The following is a 27,678-nucleotide window of genomic DNA, read 5'->3' as shown; positions in this document are numbered from 1 at the left end:
GTGTTGAAGTCCATGTCTGTATTTCACAATAACAAGCACTGGAGTCAGCACTGAAAGAAAAAGAAATACAGGTACAGTACAGAGAATTGCAGAGGACATCTGGCCTTTTTGTGATTCTTACAGACAAGTTTAGCAAAATGTTCATTATGTAATGTCTAAATTACCAAATTAGTTACCATTACGTAATATATAAATTACTGTGGCAGAAGGAATTTTATTTATTTTGTAAAAAAAAATCCAAGAGCTCTTTCAACCGAACTCATTCATATTATGGAACTGGACTGAGTGGTTACTGCTTTCAGTGTGTTAGGCAACACATCGTTGATTTGGCAACGGTACATTGATGACGACTCTTCGCTGGCTCTTCTGTCTTTGTGCTTTCTTTGCTTTTACTCAGCATCACACTCTTGTCTGGGATAGAAAGACCTTTTCCCTGGAGTTGGCTTGTGGAGATATTTTGTGCAAGCAGCTGACAGATGACACGTGTTGAAGATACAGACCTTAGTTTCTCACATGCACACACACACGTACGTATGCACGCACGCACACACACATATACACACATACACACAGATGGAAACTTGGGTCTGGTCTCTGGGACCAGGCACTGCCAGTTATTTGATTATCACTCATGCTAAACTCGTTAATTGTGTTTATTGTTCTTGGGCCGAATTCTTCTCCCCAGTCGCTTTGATAGCTCGCTTTGTTTTAGTTCGAAGAAGAAAGAAATGTTACAAAGCAAACGTGCTGCTTGGGTTCTGTAAATGTCCTTGATTAGGGGATAAGCGGCGGGACAATGAATCAACTGCACTGGAAGACACCTCGCTCTGAGGACAGGCACCAGCAATGCAGCAATACAGGGAGGACAATGGTGCGCACTGAAGCAGATTACATAGTTTCAGTAAGTGCAATCATACACCAGTGTGTTATCTAAGATATTTATGGAGTGTTTCAAAAAGCCATACTGAAATAATACACGTTCCAGTTTATGAAGTTTCAAATGTTTACTGAACAAAAGTTCTCAATTCCCCTTCTTAGAAAGAAAAAAATGAATATCTAAAAGCTGAAGCTTTAAAAGGACATCTTAAAGTGTGCTCAAGATGCAGCCATTTTTAAACACTGGCTTCTTGTTTACAGCATTTGACCAATCTGATTGGCTAACAGAGGAAGATTTAAATTCCATATTTAGAAAACACAGCTTGTAACGCTTCAGAGGATCACAAATCACTTTTATGTGTATTTGTGGAGGACAAGTTGGAGAGCGCTGTAGTCTTCTCACTCGTGATTTATGTAACTTATTGTGTCCATGGATAATTGGGTATAGGCCTAGATATACTGTATTGTCGAAATAAAATATCACATCAATGATACTGTTAAAATCATACATCATACTAAAAACAATGCTATTTATTTAGAAAATAAATAAATAAAAACAGGAACCTGAATTTGTTGTCTAAAATTCTAATTTAACCATTCAAAATTCTTTAATGAGACATGGGCTGCTATGTTTGGCTCTCCTAGGTCATTACATTACCAATAAGCTAGTAGGCCTATGTCGTATTCCAAGAGATTTGTGCAGAGATCCTTTGAGAAGGATTTGTCTCCCAAGGAATTTACCATCAATTTACCTGTCAGATATGAAACACTTGTAGCTAACGCAGCATGAAAAGCCTGAGGTTTCTTTGTTTTGTTGTCTTGACAATTGTCTCAAGTCTTGTTACCATGGCACTGTACGATGTGCATGTGTCAGTTTGGAATGCCAGTTAATGAGATGTTTTCATGGCAAAAGCAATAAGATCAGCTGAAGTTGAATATTATCGCACCAGCATGTTACAAGGTGGTTCCCATCAAACCTGCCCATCACAGTGTTTGTAATATCGTGCTGACAAATGTCAAAGTCAATAGAGGAAGTGCAGCCAGCCTTGGCAAGTTCTGTAACATTAGGTTGTGTAATTTCTTCGGAAAAAAAACTCTGTGAGTGACATGCAAGGCCCCCTAAAAAAGAGTAGATCACGCTTTAGCACAGGGGTCAAAAGTTTCACAACCGGGTACACAGCAGGAGTGCAGTGTGTGAAGTAGGATACTATTATGTGGAAAAGACCTTCCTGCTGAACAGGCTGCATGGCTTAGGACCTCTGCAACCTAGTTGGGGCACTCTTACTAGCATGTTAGACAACATTCATTTTATGGTTCCTTAATAACGGGTATCAATAAAGGCTATCTATCTTACAATTAGTTAACAACGTTTAGTGTGTCATGCACATACTACCACTGTACATAATACAGTTCAGGGCACTTTTGGCTTAATGGGGCCCCTCATAATTAGCAGCTCAGAACTTATATATATATATATATATACATATATACACATATATATATATGTATATACATATTTATTCATTCATTTACATTTCTGAAAATAGGGGCCCACGAGGGTGCAGGGCCCACCGGGAAATGCCCGCTATGCCAGATGGCCAGTCCAGCCCTGATACAGTTCTCACTGTAACACTTACCCCAATAAGCCCGTGGTACAGTATAAACTGAAGATGTCACTAAGTAGGCAACCCCATACGCATACATCAAACCTTACAAGCAGTTTGCAGATGATCTATGTTCATTTAGTAGGTTCCACTGGACTTAATCATCATGATACTTTTAGAACAGCCCCATAACTGTAATAACAGTCCAACTTCAACAGAACGCTGTTGATAAATGCAGGCTTCAACAATTCTGTTGTGCTAATATAGCTGCACACATACTCAACCAAAGCCATAACCAAAGCAATCACTATCTTAACTGAAAATCCTAATAACAACATTCAATTATACCACTATAAGGTATAGAGCTACAGTACACCATCTGTTAAAATCATTTTCCAGGTATTGCAGGGCACTGGAATATTTGTCTTATTTTTCCAAAGACCAACTTTTCCAAGTGAGAGTGAGAATTATGACTTACTTCCCCAGGCATAATAAACCCTTCATAAAAATATCATGCCCGACCATAGTTAACCGCGCCATTACCATTGGATTACTGTGCAAATTCTTCTTGGTTTTGGCCCTGGGTGTCTTGGGTGTGCAAATAGCAGACCCAGCTGCTGCTACGCAGGGGGGCTCATACAGGGGGGGTGAAGTGTGACTGAGTTACCAGGGCCCCATGTATATAGGGGGCCCACACACAGTCCAATTTATGTAGATACAGTATGTGGCTGAGGGGGTCCATTGGAGCTTATTGCACATAGGGCCCACAAGCTGCTATGCCCCTGTTTCTTCGTGACATTTTTCAAGCGTGTGTCGTGTGCAGGTTCCTTTCCTTCCCTTGTAGTCAGGACTGGACTGGGGTCGAAAACCAGCCCGGGTATTTTTGCATAGACCAACCCCTTACACAGCCCCCTGCTTTTCAATGATATATATATATATATATATATATATGATATATAATAATGATTTCCTCATTCCACTATCTGTATTAAAATGGAGAAATGGGCTGCCCCATCTCAATTGAAAGTAAAATGAAATGAACAAAGAAAGAAAGAAGCAAACAAACAGAATACAAAAGCATCGGCCCCTAAGGACTGTTCGCCAACCAGGAAAATGCCCTGTATGCCAGATTACCAGTCCAGCCATTGTAGCCCTACTAGATGCCAACAGCCTTCCATGATGCATGATGTCCGTGAAATGGGCACACTGTTTTGCCCATCAGCATTACCACAGCTATTACCAATTCAACTCTTCATGGCATTCCAAATTGCCGTTTTCCTTCAGTCTAGCTAGTGTGTGTGTGTGTGTGTGTGTGTGTGTGTGTGTGTGTGTGTGTGTGTGTGTGTGTGTGTGTGTGTGTGTGTGTGTGTGTGTGTGTGTGTGTGTGTGTGTGTGTGTGTGTGTACTACACCAATCTACCTTCGTGAGGCCACTGCTATTGGAGCACACCCACATGCTGGGGCCCTTGCTCCATGTGGGGCACAAATACTGGACCCCAAATGTTTTGAACCCTTTTGTTGTTACTGGTAAAAGTAAAACTGTAAAAACATTTCCTCACTGACAGGTTAGGGATTTATTTGGTTTGGGCATGGTTTAGCATTCTTTAGCTATTGTAAGGGTTAATATGAATGGAAGGGCCCCACAAAAATAGGAAGGGCCCCGCAATGATATAAAGGGTTGGGCTGTGGCAGTGTGTGGGTGTGTGTGGGTGTGTGGTTTGTAGTGATGACCTTTGAGATTAAAGGATAATAATGGGGGCAGAGTAGCAGAGTAGTATGTTTATATATATATATATATATTTTAAACATCTTAATTTATTCCCAATAACATCCAAAAAGTTATGCAACATCAGCAGACAACTAGCAAACAGTGATACCTTTTGGGATAATATTTTGAATTGGTCTATGTTAAGAAGGTTTTTAATGCAAACAAAGTCTGCCCCCATTAGAATAGCTCAGATCTCGGAAAGGGCTGAGCCAAAAAATGCCGCGTCACCGGGAATTGACAAGTCAACGGTAGTGTGAGCAATACAACAGCATATTGAAATTGGCAGTTCTCCTTTAAATAATGTTCCTCCCATGGATCATCTATTTCCAACTCCCCAAGTCCCTAGCTTTCAACTAGTGTTGTGCAGCTGTTAGGTTCATGATATGTGGTTCGCGTAGGCTCTACATGTGTATTTGTGTGTGTGTGGGAGGGTGTGCATGTGTGTGTGCGTACCAGGAGGCTAGGAGAGGAGCTGTCCGTATAAGTCCAGCAAAAGGATAGATGAGGCTCCTGGACCGTGCTGCTGGCTGTCAAACTCTTGCAACACAGAGAGAAAACAAATGCAGCCGTGCTCTTGTGTTGTGGGTGGACATCTCTTTCTAGGAAAGAGAACAGAAGGGGACAAGATTGTTGATGTCTCTCTCCACACTCTGAGGAGGAAGGAAAAATACGCTGTCAAAACCACTAAATCATGTTCTGTAAACTAAAAAGGCTGTTGAGAAACATGAAAGACCAATGAGGGAATTACTTCGTTTTGGATGAGCTGTGACTGGTTGCGGGTTTTACCATCTACGCATGAAGCTGACTGATGATTTGAACACAAAGTTGAACTAAACTTTGAAACTTTATTTTTTTATTCATTATTTTCTTATTAAGGGGGTGGTGTGGCAGGCTTGTAAACAAAATCTAGAAATCAGAAATTCATTCACAATAATGCTCCAACTAATATGAACAACAAACATCAAAGAGACACATCCAAATGTGTTTTTCGGCGTAGAAATGTGTTTCTTGTGAGGGGGGCTTTGGCTAGAAAGGAAGGCTACGTTCTTCATTTCCTTTCCCAAAGCTATTGGGTTGTTCTTGAGGGGCCCCTTTGACTATGGGGTGCAGGGTCACAGAGGTGACAACAGTTGTTGATTTAGCTGGTCCTCAAATCAGCATATTTTTGTATGAATTGTTTTCATTGAGACTGATACTTTCCAAGAATTTCCAAGAAGTTCTGCTGACAAAACCAGGCACCGGGGTAAATGTTTACCCAAACATTGCCAAAAGGATAATTAAACATGTATTTAGGGGCAATTACAGGGCACTTGTGGTTACCTCATGGAAGTAAAAAAAAAAAGAAAAGGAAAAAAATCGAAGCTCATACGTACATATAATGTAAACAACGGACCATGATAGACCACCAGGCCACCTCCAAGCAAAGATCACGGGGGCTGAGTGAAGAATCTCCACGGCCTAGTTTAACAACTGGCCCACTTCACTTCAGACCCTCTTCTCTCTGGGAGATCGTCCACACTACAGACCCATAAATGGTCAGACTGCTGAGAAAATGGAAACATCCGGAGTGCGGAAGACAGAGATGAAACAGAGTGACAGTGTTAAGTGCACAAGAGGGACACACGAACATCTCCCATCTCCCTGTCTCCCAGCTTGTTTGCAAGATCTTTGCCTTTTTGCCTTAGCAGTGCCTGGCCAGCTCTCTCAGAGTTCAGCAAGAGGCGGTGGCTGTCTCTGTGGCATGCTGGCAGGGTAACCTAAGCTTTTGACATGTTAGACGCAAAAGGTCCCCGAGTTAACAGAAGGGGAAAAAATAACGTTACTTAAGCATCTGTCAGGTCCACTTTGGTGGGACAAATCCAAGTGCTCAGAGAGAGAGAGAGAGAGAGAGAGAGAGAGAGAGAGAGAGAGAGAGAGAGAGAGAGAGAGAGAGAGAGAGAGAGATTTCCTGGAAGTCTGTATTTTTTTCGGGGGGTAAAAAAAAATGCTTTGGAGAGCAGACACCTGTTCAATGTATTGCACTTACACATAGTATGGGCATACAAAAAATCATGCACTGAAAGGTATGCGCTGGACAGGATACTGATAGCTAATTATGTGGATTTGTGTGCTGTGTGCGGATGAATGTGCTGCGGGCGGCTCCTCTGTTCTCCTCCTCTATAAGTCTGAGGGGGTAATTATGGAGACTTAGTCACCCCCAAGTTGCCTTTCTAAATTCCCTGAGGATTTTGACTCAGCCACAAGACCCCACCACCAAATCTTTCAACTCAACATCAATCAATTGGTGAGACACATAGGACTCAAAGGTTCTATCAGACCCGTTGCTGCGAGAGAGAGAGAGAGAGAGAGAGAGAGAGAGAGAGAGAGAGAGAGAGAGAGAGAGAGAGAGAGAGAGAGAGAGAGAGAGAGAGAGAGAGAGAGAGAGAGAGAAAGAGAGAGAGAGAGAGCAGACATTGACACACTGAGGTTAATGGGAGTGCTCCCTGGCCATGGGGTGTCTGTACTGGATCCAGAATCACACGGCACCAGAGAGGAACCCAAAACAAGGGGCACAAGAGCAAGAGGCGGGTGGGGGGTGAAAGTGGGGGTGGGGGCAGGGGGAAACACAGCGCTTTCAATCATCACGCGCTTTTGTGTGGACCGCCATTGACGCAAGCACTGTGCTTTTTCTATGAATGGCCAGTCCACTGCTGACCAGTGACCTATGGGATAATACATTGAGAAAAAAAAATAATACAGTGTATAAAGAAGCCACCCCAATTTTCGAATGTGTGTAAACAAAGCAGTGAGGTAATGACAACACAGAAGAGTCATCTGACCGTTCATTTGTTTCTCTTGACCTGTTTAGATTGCGTACGCAGTATGTCTGGCGTCATCTTGTTTTGGGTTTGTAGGTGGCCAAATAACTTGTCCCGACAATCTAGAGAGGCACAACTTCATTCACTGCAATATCCGGAAATGTCCTTAATTGGTTTGTGGAATTACATAAGTGCTTATTCCGATATTTTGTTATGGCCAAAGCTGCATTTGCTATGAGACAAAGACTTTTCACCGGACAGTGTTTGCATACAATGCCCTCTGTGTTTATTCACGATCCACCAGTTCCTATTTTGTGTACATTTTGCACGTTTTCCTACACTGCACTCATGCAACCTCATTGACAAAATGGTTTTGTGTTTGTTTTTTTGTTTCCCCCCAGTGTAAGAGGGCCACAACAACCAATTTTTGGGATTCATTTTTGCTAAATTGTAAAAATCACAAGATCATATGATGCATTCAAAATGGGTTTAGTAGTAAACAACAACTGGACTTCTTGGAAACCAAGCAGCATTCAGTCCACAAGGTTTTACAGGTGCTTACAACCAAATCAATTTTGGATAACCTGGGGCCTATACTAAAAAGCTGGTTCAGGAGTAAACCAGGATAAGTTCAGAGGTAAATCAGCTAATAGAAGAGCCTGGTTCAGGAGTAAACCAGGTGAAGTTAAGAGGTTCATTTACAAGAGCCTGGAGTCCTCAGGAATCTAATAATTTGATGATTTGCATATCAACTGAACCTAGTTTACTCCTGAACTTGCTTCGTAGTATGCAGTACCTAAAGTCTCCACCCCTTCCTGTCACCTCATGGGGCATGGGGAGTCAAAAAGTAATTACTGGGCTTGAAATGAGTGGTTGTACGACGCCAGCCCACCTGCACCTATGCACCATAAATCCGCCACGACTCGCCCTGTTCACTTCCATTCATTTTTTTTTGCAACTTATTGCCCCATGGTCAGGAAGTAGAGGGTGTGGCATACAGTAAGTGCCCCATTGGCCCCTGACCTGGATCACTTAGAATCTCCACAGGCATCATAAGATGCAAATGTTTCATTTTATAAACGTGAACTGTTAAACTAAACTAAAGATTCCATCAAAATCACGGTTTGTGAAGTAGTAGGCTCTTATCAAATGGTTTATTAAAATACTAGATCTGAAGAGCTGGCTTTGACTTACAGTAAATCCCCTTTACTTACCTTGATGCTGTTGTTCATCTTCTGGCCTCTGATGACCTTGAATACTTTGGAGTACTTTGGGTGAGCAGCCTGGGAGTCAAGCAGCCTTGGGCCTCCACATTATTGATTTATGTATTGATTGATTTATGTATCATCAATTTACGAGGTGTTACAACTACAGACTACAGATGTGAGATGTAGGCCTCATAGTAGAAGCCAGAATACGTTAGAGGCACATTAGTTATAGTACGTTATCTTAAAAGACATTCATTCACACAGATCACTGGAATAGCAATCGTTCAAAACGAGAGACACAAAAGGTAATGTTAGGACAGAGAGGGCCGTAAATTCCAACAAAAACATCCAAATGTGCATGACGTTTTGGACGTCTGTGCAGCACACTGAGCAGTGAGTGGTCATGCTGCTATGTGTTTTGTGTGAAGAGAGACACATAGATTTACTTTTGAGCGGCAGTTTAAGATTGGAATCTCTGTGCTGTGCCGCAGAACATTATGGTTTCTGCCACTAAGCCGATGTTTAGGGGAAAGCCCTTGGGAACAGGAGGTCAAGTGTTGACAGTTCTCAAATACCACACAACCCCAGGGGCCTGATAGGGCCTATATGGTGGTTATGTAAAAATGAGGAGCGACATCTACCAGCACGTTGTATACATAAAAGTCACACATTCGCACACAGCGGAGCACACAGGGGAGAGAAGACCAAAAAAAAACAAGTTTCATGCATGTGTGACTTTGGAAAACTACTAGCGAACACTGAGAAGTCTTGGTATGGGAAGGCTGCATGTGCCTGTGCATGCTCGCACACGTGGCACGTCCATGCAGAATAGGACTGAGAAGCATGACGGCCAACGTCAATAAACAGTTTAAGCCGTGACTTCTTAGCGCTCCCCGAGCAGCGAGCGGTCCTGGGTGTCATTCCTGGGGCAGGTGTGTAGATGCCTGGACTGTAAGTGAGCACTCCCCAGCCACAGACAACCTTGGTGTCCCGATTTCATGATTTATGAGCAGTGACAGGAGGCATCTGGGATGCACTCATCTCATCTCCACTGCACTGCATTGCACTGTACTGCACACGTCTGCCTCTATTGCAAGTCTGTATTGCCTGGCTGTATTGCCTGTGATGCAAAGACACAGGCAGACTTCTATCATGGATGATTTCATGATTCCAAGGGCGCTTGGGCCACACAACAAGAAAGACACCCCTCAATGGGTGTTGCTAGTGTAAAAAAAACAAACAAACAAACAAAAAAAAACAAGTCAGAACTTTAGGACAGATGTGAGAGTCAATGTTGTTGAGGGTATGGGACATAGTCCTCTGAGAAAAAAAAGAAAATATGGTTGTTAAAAGGGTGATTTCAACACAATATGAGAATAGAAATCTCTAGACTCTTGGGCCACTGGGCCTGGGCCTGGGCCCGGTAGGTCTTTGCAGTACTCTGTCTTTGACTTTAACAGGAACTCCAGTAAAGCAGTGGGAATCACAGGCCAGGCCATCCATGTGACATCCCCACGAAAATAAAATAAAATTGAATTAAATGAAAAAGAAAAAAAAAAACAGGCTTGTTTATGAGTGTCATTATCCGACCACTAATGATGGGGATCTGTTGACTTCGAGGGAGGTTGTGGGTTTGACCAAAGATAGACAGACAGAGACGGACAGACAGACAGCACATCATGCACCAGTGTGGCCAAACAACCAGAATCCTGATCGTAATTAAGCGTGTATTTGTACATCTTAAAGGCCCACTGCCCAATATTTCTATTCCCTTCTTCAAACTTGACAGGGCCAGGTATTAACAACACAATTCCCTTAGTTATTTGGAGTTTTCCTGACAAACAAGACATTTTGAATTGTCCATGATCAGGTATAATTTCATTTCTGAGGATTTTACCAAAAGTGACTTACACTTGTGTACAGTATGTACAGGACCCGTACCTGAGACAATGTGGGCTTAGCTGCCGTCATGGATTTCCAGGTAGGGAGATGGTCTGTATTATAAGGGCGTGATGTGAACCAGCAAGGCCATGATCCAAAGACCAACTTTTGACAGACCCATTAGGCAAATTTTGACAATGAACACCTAGAAAATGTCACACGCTGAACGTTTGAAGCAGGGGTAGGGAACCTATGTCTCAAGGTCCGTTTACTGCCCTTGAGTCCATCTTATCTGGCTCCCAATGACATTTTAATGCTATGCAGTTTCACATGAAACATGATGTGTTTTGTAAAGAAATCTTAGATATTACATTTGCAATACAACTATGTTATATGTTCAGGGGACCTAGTGAAGGTGGGGTCTGTTGTAAAAGTGGCCATCTTCAATATAGGCCTAAAGTGCAGGGGGAAATCCTGCTTTGTGTTCATAGTACGGCCCTTGTTGCAGGACTTTATGAAATTAGAAGTGGCCCTCAAATGAAAGCGGTTCCCCACCCCTGGTTTAAAGCTGCAGCTCCCATGATGCTAATGGCCACATCTCGGGCTCAGCAAGATGGCAGGCAATCAGAGCAGCTCCTCACGGGGCCCACTAGTTTGATGCCCTCTCGGTACTTACGTGGTACATCACATGGTAATCAAACATTTCAAACAAGCGATTTAAGGTTAGGGTTAGGGTTAAGGTTAGGGTTAGGGTCGTATGACGTAAGCGGTAAGTACCGAAAGGGCGTCGAATTAGTGAGTCCCCTCTCGCTCTCACACTACAGTGCAGCCTGGCCAGTCTCAGCATCTGGCTCTCTCTTCAGTTGGCACTAGAGTTATAACACAAACCAGAAGGCAAACGTGTTCCTTTGGTTCTGTTTCCTTCTCTCTCTCTTACTCTCTCGCTCTCTCTCAAATTACCATGTAAGTCATGCAGAAAAGTTAAGACATTCAGACTACAAATACAGACGCTTTTGTATACACATGTAATAGTACCCAGACAGACAGTAATCCTAATAAATAATGCCCCATGTGCTCTCAATTAGTTCAGAAATTCCTGAGAAATTATTCTGAAACTTACCATGTAAAAATATGTACAGCGCTACAAAAGCGGAGATATCAAACTTGCCTATAGTCAATGTTTAGCGATGTGTGGCGTGCTTGATATTCATGGGTGCACATAGACAGAGGAAGGGGTGAAGTCATGTCTTATATAAGGTCACTCTTGTTTATGTCTCCCTCACACTCACAAACATACAAACAACAGAGAGAGAGAGAGAGAGAGAGAGAGAGAGAGAGAGAGAGAGAGAGAGAGAGAGAGAGAGAGAGAGAGAGAGAGAGAGAGAGAGAGAGAGAGAGAGAGAGAGAGAGAGAGAGAGAGAGCGCACTGTAAAACAGGTGCATGTTTTGTACATCTCTGGACAATGCTGATGTGCTGTGCATCCTGTGTGTGTGTGTGTGTGTGTGTGTGTGTGTGTGTGTGTGTGTGTGTGTGTGTGTGTCTTGCCCCTATTGGTCCATAATTGAGCGGAAAGAACAAGCATGTCCCTCAAAGTACAGCAGGCAGGCAGCAGGGAACATTGCTTGCCTATCATCAGTGATGCCCACCCATACTGAAAGACACAGTCTGTTTCGTAAAAAGGGGACAATTATTTTCAATTCAGCTTGAACAAGATTTTTCTGTCCCCACTGTCACCCATAATTTTGGAGGGTTGTCTGTCATATTTGCTGGAAGCGCTCCCAGTAATTACAGAGTTCTAATGAGCCAAGTTGTTTATTATTCATCATTATTCAAGAGGGAGGGTCAACTGGAGGTTAGGAGTGAGTGAGTGGAAGAACATGAGCTGAAGGGAGAACTTTTGACCTGAGCACAGAGGAAAGAGGGAAGCCTTCGAAAACATACAGATCAAAAACACACAGGTACCCCCCCCCCCTTACAGCTCGTTCCCAAATTTCGTCATCAAGCCTGCTGACAGATTAATTCGGCCCATCTCTGATACAGCGCTCTGTGAAAACATATTTAAGTTTTTTTCTTTCTTTTGCTAGGACACTGTCTAAACGCTGGCAAGCAACCGTTAGTCAACATTAAAAAAAAAACCTGTTTATGTAAACATTGTTCTTCACCCCGCGGTGCGTCTCAAAGCGTCGGCACAGTGTGCCAGCTGGCATGACTCGCTGCCGCTCAGCCTCCCCGCGCGCTGACTCATCACCGTCGGTGAACACGGAGACAATCAGCGGCTCAAACTTCGATCGGGCAGGAGACAAAGCTTTTAAGGTCTACCATATTTTTGAAACATGTCAACAATCCCTGGAATAACTCCCACGATCGGAGACGATGAGGTACATTGAGATAGCGCCGAGTTACCGACACTGTGTGGAAGGATTGAGCGCACATCTCCACCTGGTGGAAAATCCCTCAAACGTGATGCGGACAACTTTTTTCTGAGAAATTTCCCAATTCTGAGACCATTGTAAAAATCTAGAAGGCTTTTATGATTTTATGGTGAAGAGGTCAGAAAATGTGCAAAAGTAGTACGTCTTGGTTTACTAACTTTACGCATCTTGTGAGTGCTCTTTAGGGCCATGTGATATGATATCCATTTAGCGCGGGGGAACAACAATGCGCGAGTCCAAGAAACAGAAATGGAATGACACATTGAAATACTTCATACAGCTTTTAATTTCACATTTACAACAAGAAACAGAAAACATCATCCAATGCAACAAAGACACACCAACGTTTTAAAATCTTATTTATATATATATATATATATTTTAAATATACTCATGTTCATGTGTATAACGTTCACTTTGCGCATTTCCAACAAACAATACATTTATTTCTTTGCACAAAGTAAAGTAAGGGGACACAGGGTTTCATCTGAGCGTTTGTCTGGAGCAGTGTTCAGCCTCTGAATGTTAGTACTCATCATATTACTCGCATGTATATTTAGAATCCTTTACATAAATATCAGCAACAAAGCTCAAACAGCACACCCACTAACTCCAGACAAAATCACCACAGGTGAACAATGCAACAATTTTCTTTTCTACCTTCTTTTTCTTTTAATAATATACACTAATGTTTTTCTACGAGTAAATTTTTCAGGTCTCGAACCAGGGGGGAAAGGATTGAATACTACACCAACAACAGGCCTACGACTCCACTCCATTCACAACATGACAAAAACCAGAGAAGATGAAGGATATCGACTTGTAGTGGAATGTACGGTACCATTGGACACTGAATATTCATCACCATCATTTTCCCTTGAGGCACATAACTGACACTGCCACTGACAGTGATTGATGGAGTCACTTGACAGCCACCCTAGATCGCAAAATGTGAGATGCATCTTGGGTCGCCACTGCCCCCAACAGTGCATAGCGAGTTACGGTAAAGCACAATGCCTACTGCTATTGGCAGAGATGCGTGAAGTTCCAACCAACCACACTACCGTACCTTCAGCTCTCCACACACCACCGCTAAGACTGTCGCGACAGTGAGAAGTTAGCCCTCCACTAATTAAGCCAATGGGAATGCAGGGAATGTTGGACGGAGTGACCAAGGCCACGGCTTGGGGTGAGGAGATTTCACGGGGGGTTGGGGAAGGGGGTAGGGGGTTGTTGTCACACAGAAATGTTCTTTCAGGACGTAAACATGATGTCAGTACAAGTTGATTAACTGCTTAGGGAGTTTTTCAAGGCGTTTGAAGTAGAAATGTCTTTCTGGAAGAGCCTTCTCCGTCTGATAGCGAGATAGGGGGGTTTTTTCTTAGGAACAGAGCAGTGCAAGTGCTTTCCTTTAAAAAAAAAAAAAAAAATCACAACAATAAATAAAAAAGTTTGTGGTACGAATGGATTAGAGGTGGAACTCAAGAGAAAACAGAATGAGAGAGAGAGAGAGAGAGAGAGAGAGAGAGAGAGAGAGAGAGAGAGAGAGAGAGAGAGAGAGAGAGAGAGAGAGAGAGAGATACACACACACAGAGGAGAGATTCGATCAGAGAATCAGCGATTGCGATTGGGAGATTTGAGTGATTAGAAGATGGGGATGTAGTTGTCGATCTTGGCGCGGTGCCTCTGGGCGATGCACTCAGCGATCCACACAATGTTCCTGCACTCCTGCTCCTTCAGCTTGACGTAGGCGTAGAACACGCTGAAGTGGAACTGGTTCAGGAAAGCTAGCTTGTTTAGCTTCACCTAATAGGACAAGAAACACACACACAAAAAACCCCCGCGCTTGTTTAGCTTCACCTAATAGGACAAAAAAAACACACAAAAAACCCTGCATGTTAAGTTTCCCCCCCTCCCAATCCTGAGGTAAAAGTAACATAAAATAAATAATTTACTTAATTTCGGTCTGTATCTGGTCAAAAGAAGGCAGTTGAGTGGGGAAAGACATTATGACGCACTTGAAAATGTGAAGTAGGCATTTCTGCAGGCCGTTGTGTCATAGGTTTATCAGTGTCTTTCTGAGCCCGTGGGTGTGCTGCTCTCTAAACAGTCTTAATGGGACTCTAGGATCATCACTCGGCATCAATCACACAGGCCGCATCATTTGGCAGGGCGTTTCATCAGTGACAACACTGTCGGCCGGTCGGCCGAACGAGCGGGGGAGCAGGGGGAAGTCCTCTTCCAAATGGAACCATTCCAGACCACAAAGAGCTTAGTAAGAACATGCAGTACAGCAGTGCACACAAGGGCCTAAATCATTACTAAGCCACAGTTTAAAAAGGCTGCAGAGGCGGGCAGGAAAGGAAAGGAAAGGCAGGAAAGGCGCTCCATGGCAGATACTCAATAATAAATGAGCCTTTGCTTTCCCTTGGGAACATCGTAATTATAATGAATCACCCACGAACAAAAAAAACGAACACACACAGTCAGCATAAAAAAAAGGACTTGTAAACAGGGGTGACGCATGGCCCCTCGGAAAACCACTTCAAACGTGGACCATTTGTGGTAAATCCGATCCAGGGACGCAATCCAAACCAGTCAGGCCCCCACCGGCCTGGAGATGTGTGAAGACAACATCTGCAAGAGCGCACCGCTCTCCTGTGTGGCCTTGTGATGTGGTCAGATATCAAGACGACCATCAATTACCAGCGATGATGAGACGCTCATTACCCAGACTTCCTCACATCCAAGCTGCGTGGTGCAAGTGTGTGATCTACGCGTGTGTGTGTGTGATCTACGTGTGTGTGTGGGTGGGTGTGTGTTGGGCAGGGAGTGATGAAGTTATGTTTGAGCTGAGTGTGCCGTGCGGTTGCAGTGTGTGATCTATGTGTGCGTGTGTGTGTGATCTATGCGTGTGTGTTCTATGCATGTGTGTGTGTGAGAGTGAGAGTGTTGGAAGCAGGGAGTGATGACTGAGTTTGAGCTGAGTGTGCTGTGCCGGTGAGGTGTGGTGGTGGGGCCGGTGAGGTGGTAGTGGGGCCGGTGAGGTGAGGTGTGGTAGTGGGGCCGGTGAGGTGGTAGTGGGGCCGGTGAGGTGAGGTGTGGTAGTGGGGCCGGTGAGGTGAGGTGGTAGTGGGGGCGGTGAGGTGTGGTAGTGGGGCCGGTGAGGTGTGGTAGTGGGGCCGGTGAGGTGAGGTGGTAGTGGGGGCGGTGAGGTGTGGTAGTGGGGCCGGTGAGGTGAGGTGGTAGTGGGGGCGGTGAGGTGTGGTAGTGGGGCCGGTGAGGTGGTAGTGGGGCCGGTGAGGTGTGGTAGTGGGGCCGGTGAGGTGAGGTGGTAGTGGGGCCGGTGAGGTGAGGTGTGGTAGTGGGGCCGGTGAGGTGAGGTGTGGTAGTGGAGCCGGTGAGGTGAGGTGTGGTAGTGGGGCCGGTGAGGTGAGGTGTGGTAGTGGGGCCGGTGAGGTGAGGTGTGGTAGTGGGGCCGGTGAGGTGTGGTAGTGGGGCCGGTGAGGTGAGGTGTGATGGTGGGGGCGGTGAGGTGGTGGTGGGGGCGGTGAGGTGAGGTGTGGTGGGGCCGGTGAGGTGAGGTGTGGTGAGGTGTGGTGAGGTGTGGTGGTGGGGGCGGTGAGGTGTGATGGTGGGGGCGGTGAGGTGTGGTGTGGTGTGGTGGGGGCGGTGAGGTGTGATAGTGGGGCCGGTGAGGTGAGGTGTGGTGGGGTGGGGGTGTGATTTGACCAGACTCACCTCGTGTTCAAAGAAGCGGTCCTCTAGAGTCTTGTCTCCTGGGTTGCTGCCTGCTCCTTCAAACAGAAGCTTGTATTCCTGGGGGGGGGAGGCATGGCCAAGTGTAAAGGGGTATGCCACTATTTTGGGGCTTAATACAGTTAAAATTGTTGGCTGGAGTTTATAAAGGTGGTAAAGCGTCTTATTTTTCATGCAAGCTGTTGTCTTGCTTAGCAAGCCTAGCATGCTACATGGATCCATTGACTTTCACTAGCTTAGCGACATATTCCCTCTTTTACCTTGTCTTAAACCAAGACAACGGCTTGCATGAAAAATAAGACACTTTACCACCTTTATAAACCCCAGCCAACGATTTTAACTGTATTAAGCCCCAAAATAGTGGCATACCCCTTTAACACAGAAAAAAACAAGCACATCCGGTCCGTCTCAAAAAATGTTGTGGGTGCAGGACTAGCCAAGGCACATGTAAACTGAAGAAAAAAAGTTCACACACCAAGCTCCCGTTTATCTTATTTAAATGTAGTGACGTTTTGGGCATCATGCCCTTCATCTGACATTCATCAGACTTTATTTTCAGTTTTCATGGAAAAGTATGACCAAGCATGATCATTTTCAATTGGTTTTACCTGGCCGTTATAGACATACAGAAAAACCTGAACATTAGACAGGTCAGTGGAGAGGCCTCAGGACTTCAACAGACTGTGATTTGTCTTAAAACCTAAAGGGGTGATATTGTTTAAGCAACATCAGTGGAGTTACAGCAAGAATAAAATCAGAAAAAGTTGCACCCTGGACTTAAACTCACGCAAGACTTGATTAGGAAATCTTGCTCGTCTTTCAGGAATGAGTGTAACTAATCAGAAGCATTGTACACTCTTGGGAGAAATGCCAAGCTGTCAATTTTGTCTGAACTACTGATGTGAATACATATATGTGTAATGTGTTTGGGAAATCTTGCTCAACTTCCAAGGAAAAAGGGGTGACCAATTGAACAAAAACACACGAAATTACATAAGGAGTCCGACTATGCATTTTCTGGAGAAATGCCAAGATACAGTACGTCACAGAAGTGAGTACACCTCTCACGTTTTTGCAGATTTGTAAGTATATCTTTTCATAGGACAACATTAAATAAATTTCACTTCGACACAATGATTAGTGACCTGTTAACAACAATATATACTAATACAGCCATTAATGTTTGACAAGGTTAAACAAAAGTGAGTACACTACAGGTTAAAATCCTGTAGTAGAGAGTGTCTGAGAAGGGACTGTGTTGGCCCGAAAGGTCTCGAAATGAAAAGGGAGGTCACTGGTGTGTGTTTCATCCTTGCCTTACATGGAATAGATTGGTGTGAGATTTGAATGAAATCCTATGGAGAGTATCACAATCTGCTTCAGTAGTCACTTTGCATGTTGACTTCCAATGTTGACGGCATTCATGCATCCCCAAACCATTACATGTCAGTCCCACTACCATGCTTGATTTGACAGATGGTACACTTTTTTTTGCAAAACTCACTTGTTTACCACCACACATGCTTGACACCATCTAAAGCAAATTTGTTTATCTTGGTCTCATCAGACCACACAACATGGTTCCAGTGATCCATATCCTTGGTTTGTTCATCTCTCTTGAGACCAAGGTAAACAAATGTGCTTTAGATGGTGTGAAGCATGTGTGGTGGTAAAAAAGTGGGTTTTACCAAAAAAAGTGTTCCATTTGTCAAGTCAAGCATAGTAGTGGGACTGACATGGTTTGGGATGCCTGAATGCATCAACATTAGGTGAAATTCAGATTTCCAAAGAAACATGCATGTCAACATGCACTGTGACTACTGAAGCAGATCATGATACTCTCCATAGGATTTCATTAAAATCTCACACCCATCCATTCTAGCTAGGTGCAGACTCAAAATGTAAAAGTTCAATGTAAGTCAAGGTTGAAATGCACACCGATGACCTCTTTTACTTTGATACGTTTCGAGAAGGTCCAACACGGCCCCTTCTAAAAACACTCCGTTCCCAACTTTCACTATATTAATCTGTTGTGTGTGCCCATGCCAGTGAGGTACTCACGGGGTAGTAGTCTGCCACGGCTTTGACCTGCTCGTAGTCGTCTGCGCGGGCCAGCTGCGCCAGGCCCTCTGGGTAGAGCTTGCCACAGTGGGGGAAGAGCTTGGCACGGTCCTCTTTGGACAGCTCCGTGCCAAAGGAGTTGATGGTGATGATGAAGGCTCGGCGGTCTGCCTCAAACTGAAAGGAGACCAAGCAGAAAGCACATGTTAATATGTCAGTGAAAGTGAAAGCCCAACTGGGAAACTCCAACTCCTATTATCATTGTGACACAACACTCCAAGGCACACAAGCGAACACTGCACACTACGAAATAGCATTTATGCCTCACCCATTCTCAGGGTACCTCAGTCATGGAGGAGGATGGGGGAGAGCACTGGTAAATTACTCCCCCCACCAACCTGGCGGGTCGGGAGTCGAGACGGCAACCTTTGGGCTACAAGTCTGACTCCCTAACCGCTTACCCATGAGTGCCTATAAAACGTCTGGGGCCCTATACTAAGAAGCTGGTTCAGGATTAAGCCAGGTAAGGTAAATGGTAAATTATCTAATAGAAGAGCCTGGAGTCCTTATTTTCTTAAGAATATGAGGACTCCAGGCTCTTCTATTAGATGATTTGCCTCTTAACTTAAACTGATTTACTCATCAACTAGCTTCTTAGTAATATACCCCCCTGATAGAAGACCACATAATAATAAAGCCTGTAATTAAATTTATAATACACAACAGATCTTCCATATTCTTCTTCATTCTCAATCAAGTTTGTCTTTTTAACATTGCATTACACTTAGCTAACACTTGGTTATTTTCAGGGTATTGGTTACAGTCCATATGGGGTTAGGTGCCTTGCTCAAGGGCACTTCAGTCATGGATGGAGATGAAGGGAGACAGGTACGATGGGTTTCGAACCTGTAACCCTCTGAATGTTTAAGTTGTAATTGTGTAATGACGGGCCAAAATGACAATTACCTCAAGGATGGGGCACATGGTGTCAGCCGTGGTTCCTCCCAGGGTGGAGCAGAATTTATAGAAGGCCTCTAAATATGCCTGAAAAGGGAAAAAAAACAATACTGGTGAGATGCAAACTTTGACACTCAATTACAATTACTTAATATAGAATTCTGCAATGAAAGATTGACAAGATTTTTTTTGACAGGTGAAGAGATTTTACCTTGTACAGGGTGTTACGGATTATTTCAATGTTCATCTCATCCAAGTCCTGCTCCGATATACAGTCTTGGAAGAAGGCAGCTGGAAAAAAAGGCAAAGCTTTAGATCTCACACCACCGAGGTACTGAACATGCTCTTTACTTTGCATCTGGCGCCCCCTAGTGACTATTTAGTCAATTTTATTCTACATGTGATCCAACACCATACATCAGACATGCACGCCTCTTTCATTTCTTGAGGAGCATAGGTTAACATTGCAGCAAATCACACTATTAATATAACACACAATAACAAATATTCTTGTAAACAACAACAACAACAACAACAGTATTTGTATAGCACAATTCATACACAAGACATAAAGCTCAATGTGCATAACAGTTAGATTAACAACAACGTTAAAACAAAAACTAATGAAATGAAGTAAATGAAATAAAAACAAATAATAAAATAAAATGGAATAAAATATAATGCACAACCCGTCATAATATTAATGTGATCTGTTTTTGTTCAATGAGACCAGCATCTTTCTTATGATATGCTCTCTTCACTCTGCCTTTAGGTACTACTACCAGATATGGTGAAAAGGTTAGAGGTAGACCCTAAAAAAAATCTTGCTACTACCTTTTGCCATTTCTTGCTTTACTACAACCAAAATAATGAAGAAACACAGACACTATTACGCATTGAACCTGTGTGAGTGAACCTGATGAAGCAACCGCAAAACACGTTGTTCACCAAATAAACTACCAGCAAAGATGACCAGTGTGCGGTCATTTGTGCTCCTCTTTACTTGGATTACTTTTACTGTACCGCACATCACCAGCACCTGGACAGTGGTTGTGCACAGGGACTCTGCTTTGAGTACTCTACTACGCAGGAGAGACAACACCAGAGCAACACAGATGCAATTCTTTTTGTTATTTATTCAAGTGCACAATATGACTAACGTTTCGATGGTTTAACCATCTTCATCAGAGTCCAGACTCTACTATGCTTTTGTTTGTTTGTTTGCTTTTACCCAGGGGCGTGTCCACAAGGATGGCGTTGTAGAGCTCGGCGGGGGTCTGCGCGATGTTGACGGCCTCCATCTGCTCGAAGCTGCCCAGCGGGTGGCATTTAGGAACCAGCTCGGAGATGGCGCGCTGATGCAGGGTGCCCGTGATCAGCAGGATGACATTGTCGATCATGTAGCTGTACCTGCAGCCGGGGAGAGAGCAAGAACAAGGGGGGTATGATAAGAAGCTGGTTCAGTAATAAACCAGAGGGGTACACCAAGAAGCTGGTTCAGGAGTAGATCAGGTTAGGTTAAGAGATAAATCATCTAATAGAAGAGCCAGGAGTTCTCATTTTTTAAAGAAGATTTACCTCTTAAGCTGGTTTACTCCTGAAACAGCTTCTTAGTACAGGCCCCTGGTTTAGGAGTAAACCAGGTTAAGTTTACCTTCTGGTAGTGGTAAATCACCTAATAGAAGAGCCTGGAGTTCTCATTTTCTTAACTAAATGATGCCTGTGGGTTTATCCATTAGCAGGTTTACCACCTCCTGCAAGTTAACAAAGCCTGGTTTACCACTTAACCATTTTCTTAGTATACCCCCCTGGTGAGGGATCATCGTGAGCAGGAAAGAGAGAGGACAATCATGATCAGGTCTCGTAATTAACACCAGACAACTGGTGAAATGCTGGTGAAAATTCAGTTTGGCTGGTAGAAAAGACCAATTTACTAGCCACATTGACCTATTAGAGAGTGTGTGTTCGGCTAGTGAGATTAAGATCTAGCTATGTTGGCTGGTGATGAGAAAAAAAAGTTAATTTAAGTCTCTGATCATGATCATCGTGAGAGGGGAGAAGAGGACAAGAGGGTTCATCATGAGTATTCAGATAAAGTTCTGCACAGTCTAAGTTATATTATTCTCTTCTTTAGATTTTCTTTATTTATTAATTGTGCAGTCATCCACGGTATGTGGGATCATCATGTGCAGACAGGACCAGAGAGGAGCTTGATGTAACCACCACAACCTTCTGCCATGCACAAAATAAACATCTTGAAGGAAAGGAAATAACATGTCTCCAACACTTTTCTATGCTCCAGCTAGGGGTGGGCGGTATGGCCAAAAATGTATACCTCGGTATAATTTTAGCCACGGTATATATCACGGTATATATCACGGTATTTTACATTTGTGTAAAATGTAAGCATTCCGTCGCAAAATGTACAAAACGCCTTTTTTTTTTACTTCTGCATTTGCATTTTTTAAACATTTGCATTTTTGTAATGTGTGTGAATTCTTGCTATTCAAATCTTTTGAAAACAGACAAAAACTATGTAAAATGCATTTTGCAATGCAATGCAATAGGCTACAACACTGTCAATTTCACCAAGTCTAGAAGGGGTTAAACTAGGGAAGGGAGGGGTGTCAAACATAAAATGGATTTTATCCAATAAATCGTTCATTTGACCTTTTTTTCTATTTCTGGAGTTGCTGGGGGTAATTTGGAAATGTGTGCTTGCATCTGTGATTATGCCAAGCCTAATGGTTCAGCTGTTATTGTTAAAGTTTAAAAAAAACGAACTTTCACATGAGGCAGCCAGCAATGCATTGTAGAACTAATGCAAATGGCAGCTATCACTGCAGCAGCGGTTAGCGTGCTAACGTTAGCGAAATCGCTAAATCACATTTTAAACAGTGAACAGTCATCTAAGTTACTAACACCCAGCCAGATATCGTGAATGATATTATCTCACCTGGACACAGTAACATACAGTAAGGCTGGCGCAAATGTAAAGCAACCAGTAGCACATGGATTTAGCACTTCTGTTGTCAGACACCAGCATTGACATGAATGACTTGGGCTGTTAGCTTGCTAACTTGCTTTTCAAACACCACTGTACATTAAATTGTGGAGACCAGAATCGAAATCACATACAGTTTAAAACCATAGTTCACTACACTAACTATACATTTTACACTTAAAGCTTAAATGAAATTGTGCTTCTGTTCTACAACCACATATTCTTTTGGCTACCACGAGAGACAGTCTGTGGATGTTCAACACGTTGTCTATTACTGCCATCTGCAGGACGCAATGCGCTATGGCGGTAGAGCGGTATGGACAAAATCCATACCTTGGGGAAAAAAATACCTCGCACGATAGTATACCGTCCATACCGCGCACTCCTAGCTCCAACCCTAAAGGGCCGTACACACACGTCGCTGCTATTTACTCGCTACTTGCTCACTCGCCTACTTGCCACTCGCTCTGGGTGATTTTGTTTACTGGTTGTCATGGTTCCCGCTGTCCGCGCCAATAACGTCCGTACGAAACAAAATGTAGACCTACGCTGTTTAACGTTGATCGTGTGCTGTGCACAACCATGCATATGAGCCTTTGATGGTGTACACTGTATTGGATGTATTTTCCTCAACACTTCAAAGTGTGATTGCGTGCAGAAGTTGGGTGGTCAGAACACCACAGGGGCAACGTCACCGCTTAACTCGCTTAACTCGCGTCGCTCGAAGATAAAATAAGTTTATCTCGGAACCCGCCCACATCGCATCGCTTGTACTCTCCTCGCCTACTCGCCAGCGAGACTCGCTGGAACACGTAGACATTCTATTGACTTCATCCGCTGAGCGAGTAACTAGCAGCGACGTGTGTGTACGGCCCTTAACGGTTCCAATGATAGGGCACTGGGCTGCTCGGCCGGCAACCCGAGTTCGATTCCCGGCCGGGTCCTTTGCCGATCCTTCCCCTTCTCTCTCTCCCCACTCATTTCCTGTCTCTCTTGACCGTCCTCTCAAATAAGGACACAAAACGCCAAAAAACAAACAAAACAAATAAATAATTTTTTATGTTTAGTGCATAGTGTATAGTGTATCGTTATAGCCCTAATATGTCAGCTTCAGTGCCGTTTCCATACAATAACATCTCCAAGCTGATTGTGGCACACAGCATGTGGGGAGCTTAACGATAAATAGCGATAATTAACGATAGCCATGAGTTGGCAGTGACAAGTGGCAGTGGGGTAGTGGAATGTTTGGTTTCTAAAATGACATCCATGGCGGGTTGGTCTGCACCAAACATTTATGGTGCAACTGAACTATCTTGCTACACTCAATGATCTTTGCCGTCCACATTGAAGAAACCCTTTGACACCGTCTCTGAATACCTGCCCGGGCTGGCTTTTTTTACATTACACTACACTTACGGTAGGGACACATACACGCGAATTCGCGAACTTTGCCATTCATTCCTATGAGAGAGGCGAAGGCAAGCGATGGCAAGCGAAAGCAAGCGAACGGGAGCGAAGCAAAGCGAAATTATTAAAGAAAGTTTAATGTTATACAAATGAGGAGCGAATTCACCTGCCGTGGCCCAATCAAATCAACAACATAACTGTTCCATCCCATTTGATTCGCCGCGACGATCTGATGACGGTTGGATTTCGCCTCTCTTCGCTTCGCTTGCTTCGCCTCCTATGTGTCCCTACCGTAAGTTGACGCTTTTATTCAAAGTGACTTACAGCTAGTTAGATACAGGGTATTGGTTACAGTCCTGGAGGGTATTGTATATACTCCAGTCCCTTGAGCAATGTGAGGTTAGGTGCCTTGCTCAAGGGCAATTCAACCATGGACGGAGGTGCAGGTAAGGGTGGGATTTGAGCCTGCAACCCTCTGATCTAAAGGCCAGCGCTCTAACCATTGAGCCATGGCTGCTAGCCGGGCTCCACCCTACTGGTGACGCAACGCCTTCGGCTCAGCTACACACAGTGAGTGCATCTTAATATGGGACCTTGCCTCCTCCACTTGCCTCCTCAACTCGCTTCTCGTCATGATGACATCACTGACAACAGCATTATATTTCAATATCTTGCAAAAGCTCAATTGTAGAGTCTTTTTCTCGTTTGCAATTGGGATGGTGAATGAAAAAGTCCCTCAAAAGTTGTTGTGGCTAGGCTGACAGCTGGGAAACTTTATCGTTTTCTCCACGGAGGAGGGGCCAGGAGGCGGGGCGAGGAGACAAGCGCAAGTGGAGGAGGCAAGGTGGCATATTAAGATGCACTCACTAGGGCCAGGAGCTCATTCAAGTAGAATCTGATCCCGCTACAGGGGGATCTCCACCCACTTTGTCTGGAACCAATCAACTGAGCATTTCCAACTGTCCTGGGTAGAGGCGTGTTCAAGGCAGTGACGTGGTTTAAGCTGAGACGTTCTATTGGGACTAAGAAATGTTTGGTTTAAACTTCGGCACAGCCCTCAACCAGAAGCAAGCCGAGGGAGGCGGCTTAACCAGGCCATTTGGAAACACTATTCGTTATAGTCCTGGTCAGACCAGAATCGCGGTACGTGATCTATGAAAATCAGGCAAATGGCTGCGCCACTTGCTACTTACGTGATGAAGTCCATGAAGCTGGCCAGCGGCTCATAGGACTGGTTCCTCATGTGGCGGAACTCCACCACCATCTTCTCCTTGAGTTTGTCATCGATGACTGACACGGTCAGTGGGGAGGCCTCGTTGGCCAAGAAACTGCCATAGTCTGTACTCTGCAGGTGGAGCTTCAAGTCTGAGGAGGAAGGGAGAGAGAGAGAGATGGAAATTATGGCTCCGTTTTTTAAGTCAGAACACCATGACAGAGTTTCCACTTCCTTAAAGGGCTTCCTAACTGATGCAAACACATCAGACACTGAAACATTCCAAGCATACACAACCAAAACGTCTGAAATGGCCACTAACGTTTTTTTCTGCTATTGAAATGGAATCGTATGTCTTATCTGGGTTCTGAGCTATTACCAAAGATTCTCTGTTCTAAATGCATTTAGAACGTCTCTGCTATTACAATCCAATAAAACGACGTACGTTCTAGTGGAAGAAAGATTGAACTGAATGGTGCTTAATTTCTAAAGGCTATTGTGTTACCACAAGATAAGTCTAGAAATAGTGATATTGGTAACCATTATTAAAGGAAGTCAATGTAACAAATGACAGCTGATCATAGAAATGTAGCACCCAGATGATACATTGCACACTACCGCCCTCTGAAGACTGAGAATATACTGACACCATTTAGTGACAAATGCCTTGCCGTTACCTTTTACAAACACACCAGTGTCTGTAGTGATTTGTTTAACTGTTATTCATACAAACAACGTGTAATGTATCAATATAGAACTAGTCAGCTAACATTTGGCTAGCGAATGTCAATCTGCTTCCATGTTAGCTAGCTAGAATGGGAATGATAGGTAGCAAGCTAGGCGCAGATCATGGGACACTGAGGCATCACGACGCTGTTCAAAGATCGGGCACATCAAACGGCATCGAAATCAGCATGCGCATTATTTGCTTACACAGAATGCCAATTTTGGACGAACAGCGCTCAATGCCAGTAACACTTCTCTTGGGTTTGTTCAATATTAGCAAACGTATTAGCAAATACTAGCTAGCTGGCTTACCTTCCAGGGTTTCACACTGAACAAGATTTAGATAGTCTCCTTGGGTTAGGATTCCGGCTTTAAAACCCCTCACCAGTCCTTCTAAATAACCATTGTCCACATTAAAATACAGCTCTGGGAAGGAAGGCATTTTGAGGATTTCAAAACAGCCCTTTAAAAAGGGGAAAGAGAATCGGTATTCAAAGCTAAACACTTCCCCGACAGAGCTAATATGCAGAAAAATACCCGGCTGTGAATGGGTCACACAACACGTGATCATGCGCACTCATGTGACAGAACAGCTGATCGGAAAATAGAATGCAGCAGGGGCAGGCCTATTTCTGCGGTAACGGAGCTGTCAGTCACTCGTGTGCTTTATCTGAAATGTATGCACTTCAGTGTCCATGTTTCAGTGCGTATGGCAGGGGTATTCAATTATATTTCAACGAGGGCCATTTTTTCAAATTCCTCCCAGTAAAGGGGCCGAACTATATGTAGGGCTATGTAGCCTAATAAGCCTATTATGGTTGCCGAATGTCAATTAAAAAAATATGGAAGACTTCATTGAAGTGGAGGGTCTGGGGGTAGGCCTACTCCCCCAGAAAATTTTGCATTTCTTATATGTCATTTCCTGCATTTTACTATCCCGTGTCTCGTTTCAGCATGATAACGGAGCCCATACTTTTATCTCTAAATTACAAAAAACGTTTCTGTAGCCTATTTGAAGGGGCTTGTGGGGGTCCAGAACTTTGCTGTCCAAGGGCCGCCATTTGAATAGCCCTGGCGTATGGTGTATTAATTACGCACTAAAACAGTCCCCGAAGTGTGTTGTGTAGGCCTAGGGTGCCACGTACTATGCTCCAAAATCAGTATGATAAATAACAATGTTATTAAAAATAGCCTACATAAAAATCATTGAAACCCACAATGGATTTTGCTGCATAGTGCCTATGCATTACATTTATTTTTTAGCCCTGTGTTAGCAGGTGGAGATGAGTCCAACAGTTAGGCCTATGTACAACAGAAAGACGAGACGAAATACTCTTCAGCCTAGGTCATATTTATTTTATAGAAAACAAACAAACTGCTCTCCCAACCTTCACGTTGGGAGAGGGCCAAGAGAATGCACAGACAGAACATTCATTTATAGGGGTGTGATGTCATCAATCATATTTTACATCTCATCTCATAAAATCAATAACACCCACTTGTGGTGTGGAACAGGCACACAGTAGGCTACAGAATACATCAGTCATAGGCCTACACATTATATCAACACCCTGTTCCAATAGTGTGCTGTTTTTTCATCAAACGCTCCAATAAGTATGTGTTTCTGGTCACCCATTCGCACTACAAACAAAATCACTGTTCATGTGCTACCCTAGCCTGATAAACCAGCCTAAATGGATTGGATGTCTAACCGCAGGCAAAACATTTTGCCATCCAGCAGTTGGCGCTGGTTTTCCAGGCTAGTGCTACCCTCCTCTGTTCTGTCTTGCCCAGGAGCATTGCAACCACCACAACGTCAGATATTCTGAAGGGAGAGTGGTCTGAAAAATTCACAGATTTCTTATCTGTGCTACCTGTAGGCTACAGAGCATATGTGTAAGTAGCCTATTTGTGGAACTGTTAGTGTGGAGAACATTTGAAACCTGTTAGAAAAAATTGTCGTCATACGTTTTCTTATTTCACC

At 43.8% G+C, this 27,678-nt stretch overlaps 1 protein-coding gene across 1 annotated transcript; it reads right to left on the bottom strand.

Moving 5' to 3' along the window:
- Positions 1-12,835: 12,835 nt before the first annotated feature.
- Positions 12,836-26,265, bottom strand: atp6v0d1 (ATPase H+ transporting V0 subunit d1). Its single transcript, XM_063189122.1, has 8 exons — positions 26,007-26,265; positions 24,949-25,120; positions 20,576-20,754; positions 19,556-19,635; positions 19,354-19,431; positions 18,388-18,564; positions 16,309-16,386; positions 12,836-14,373 (listed from the first exon to the last, which is right to left on the bottom strand). Exons 1-8 carry the CDS (start codon positions 26,263-26,265, stop codon positions 14,212-14,214), a joined length of 1,185 nt encoding a protein of 394 aa, XP_063045192.1. The 3' UTR covers positions 12,836-14,211.
- Positions 26,266-27,678: the final 1,413 nt, after the last annotated feature.

Source organism: Engraulis encrasicolus, chromosome 22, assembly GCF_034702125.1.
Source record: "Engraulis encrasicolus isolate BLACKSEA-1 chromosome 22, IST_EnEncr_1.0, whole genome shotgun sequence".
NCBI lineage: Eukaryota > Metazoa > Chordata > Actinopteri > Clupeiformes > Engraulidae > Engraulis > Engraulis encrasicolus.
This window is presented reverse-complemented; position numbering and strand designations above follow the sequence as displayed.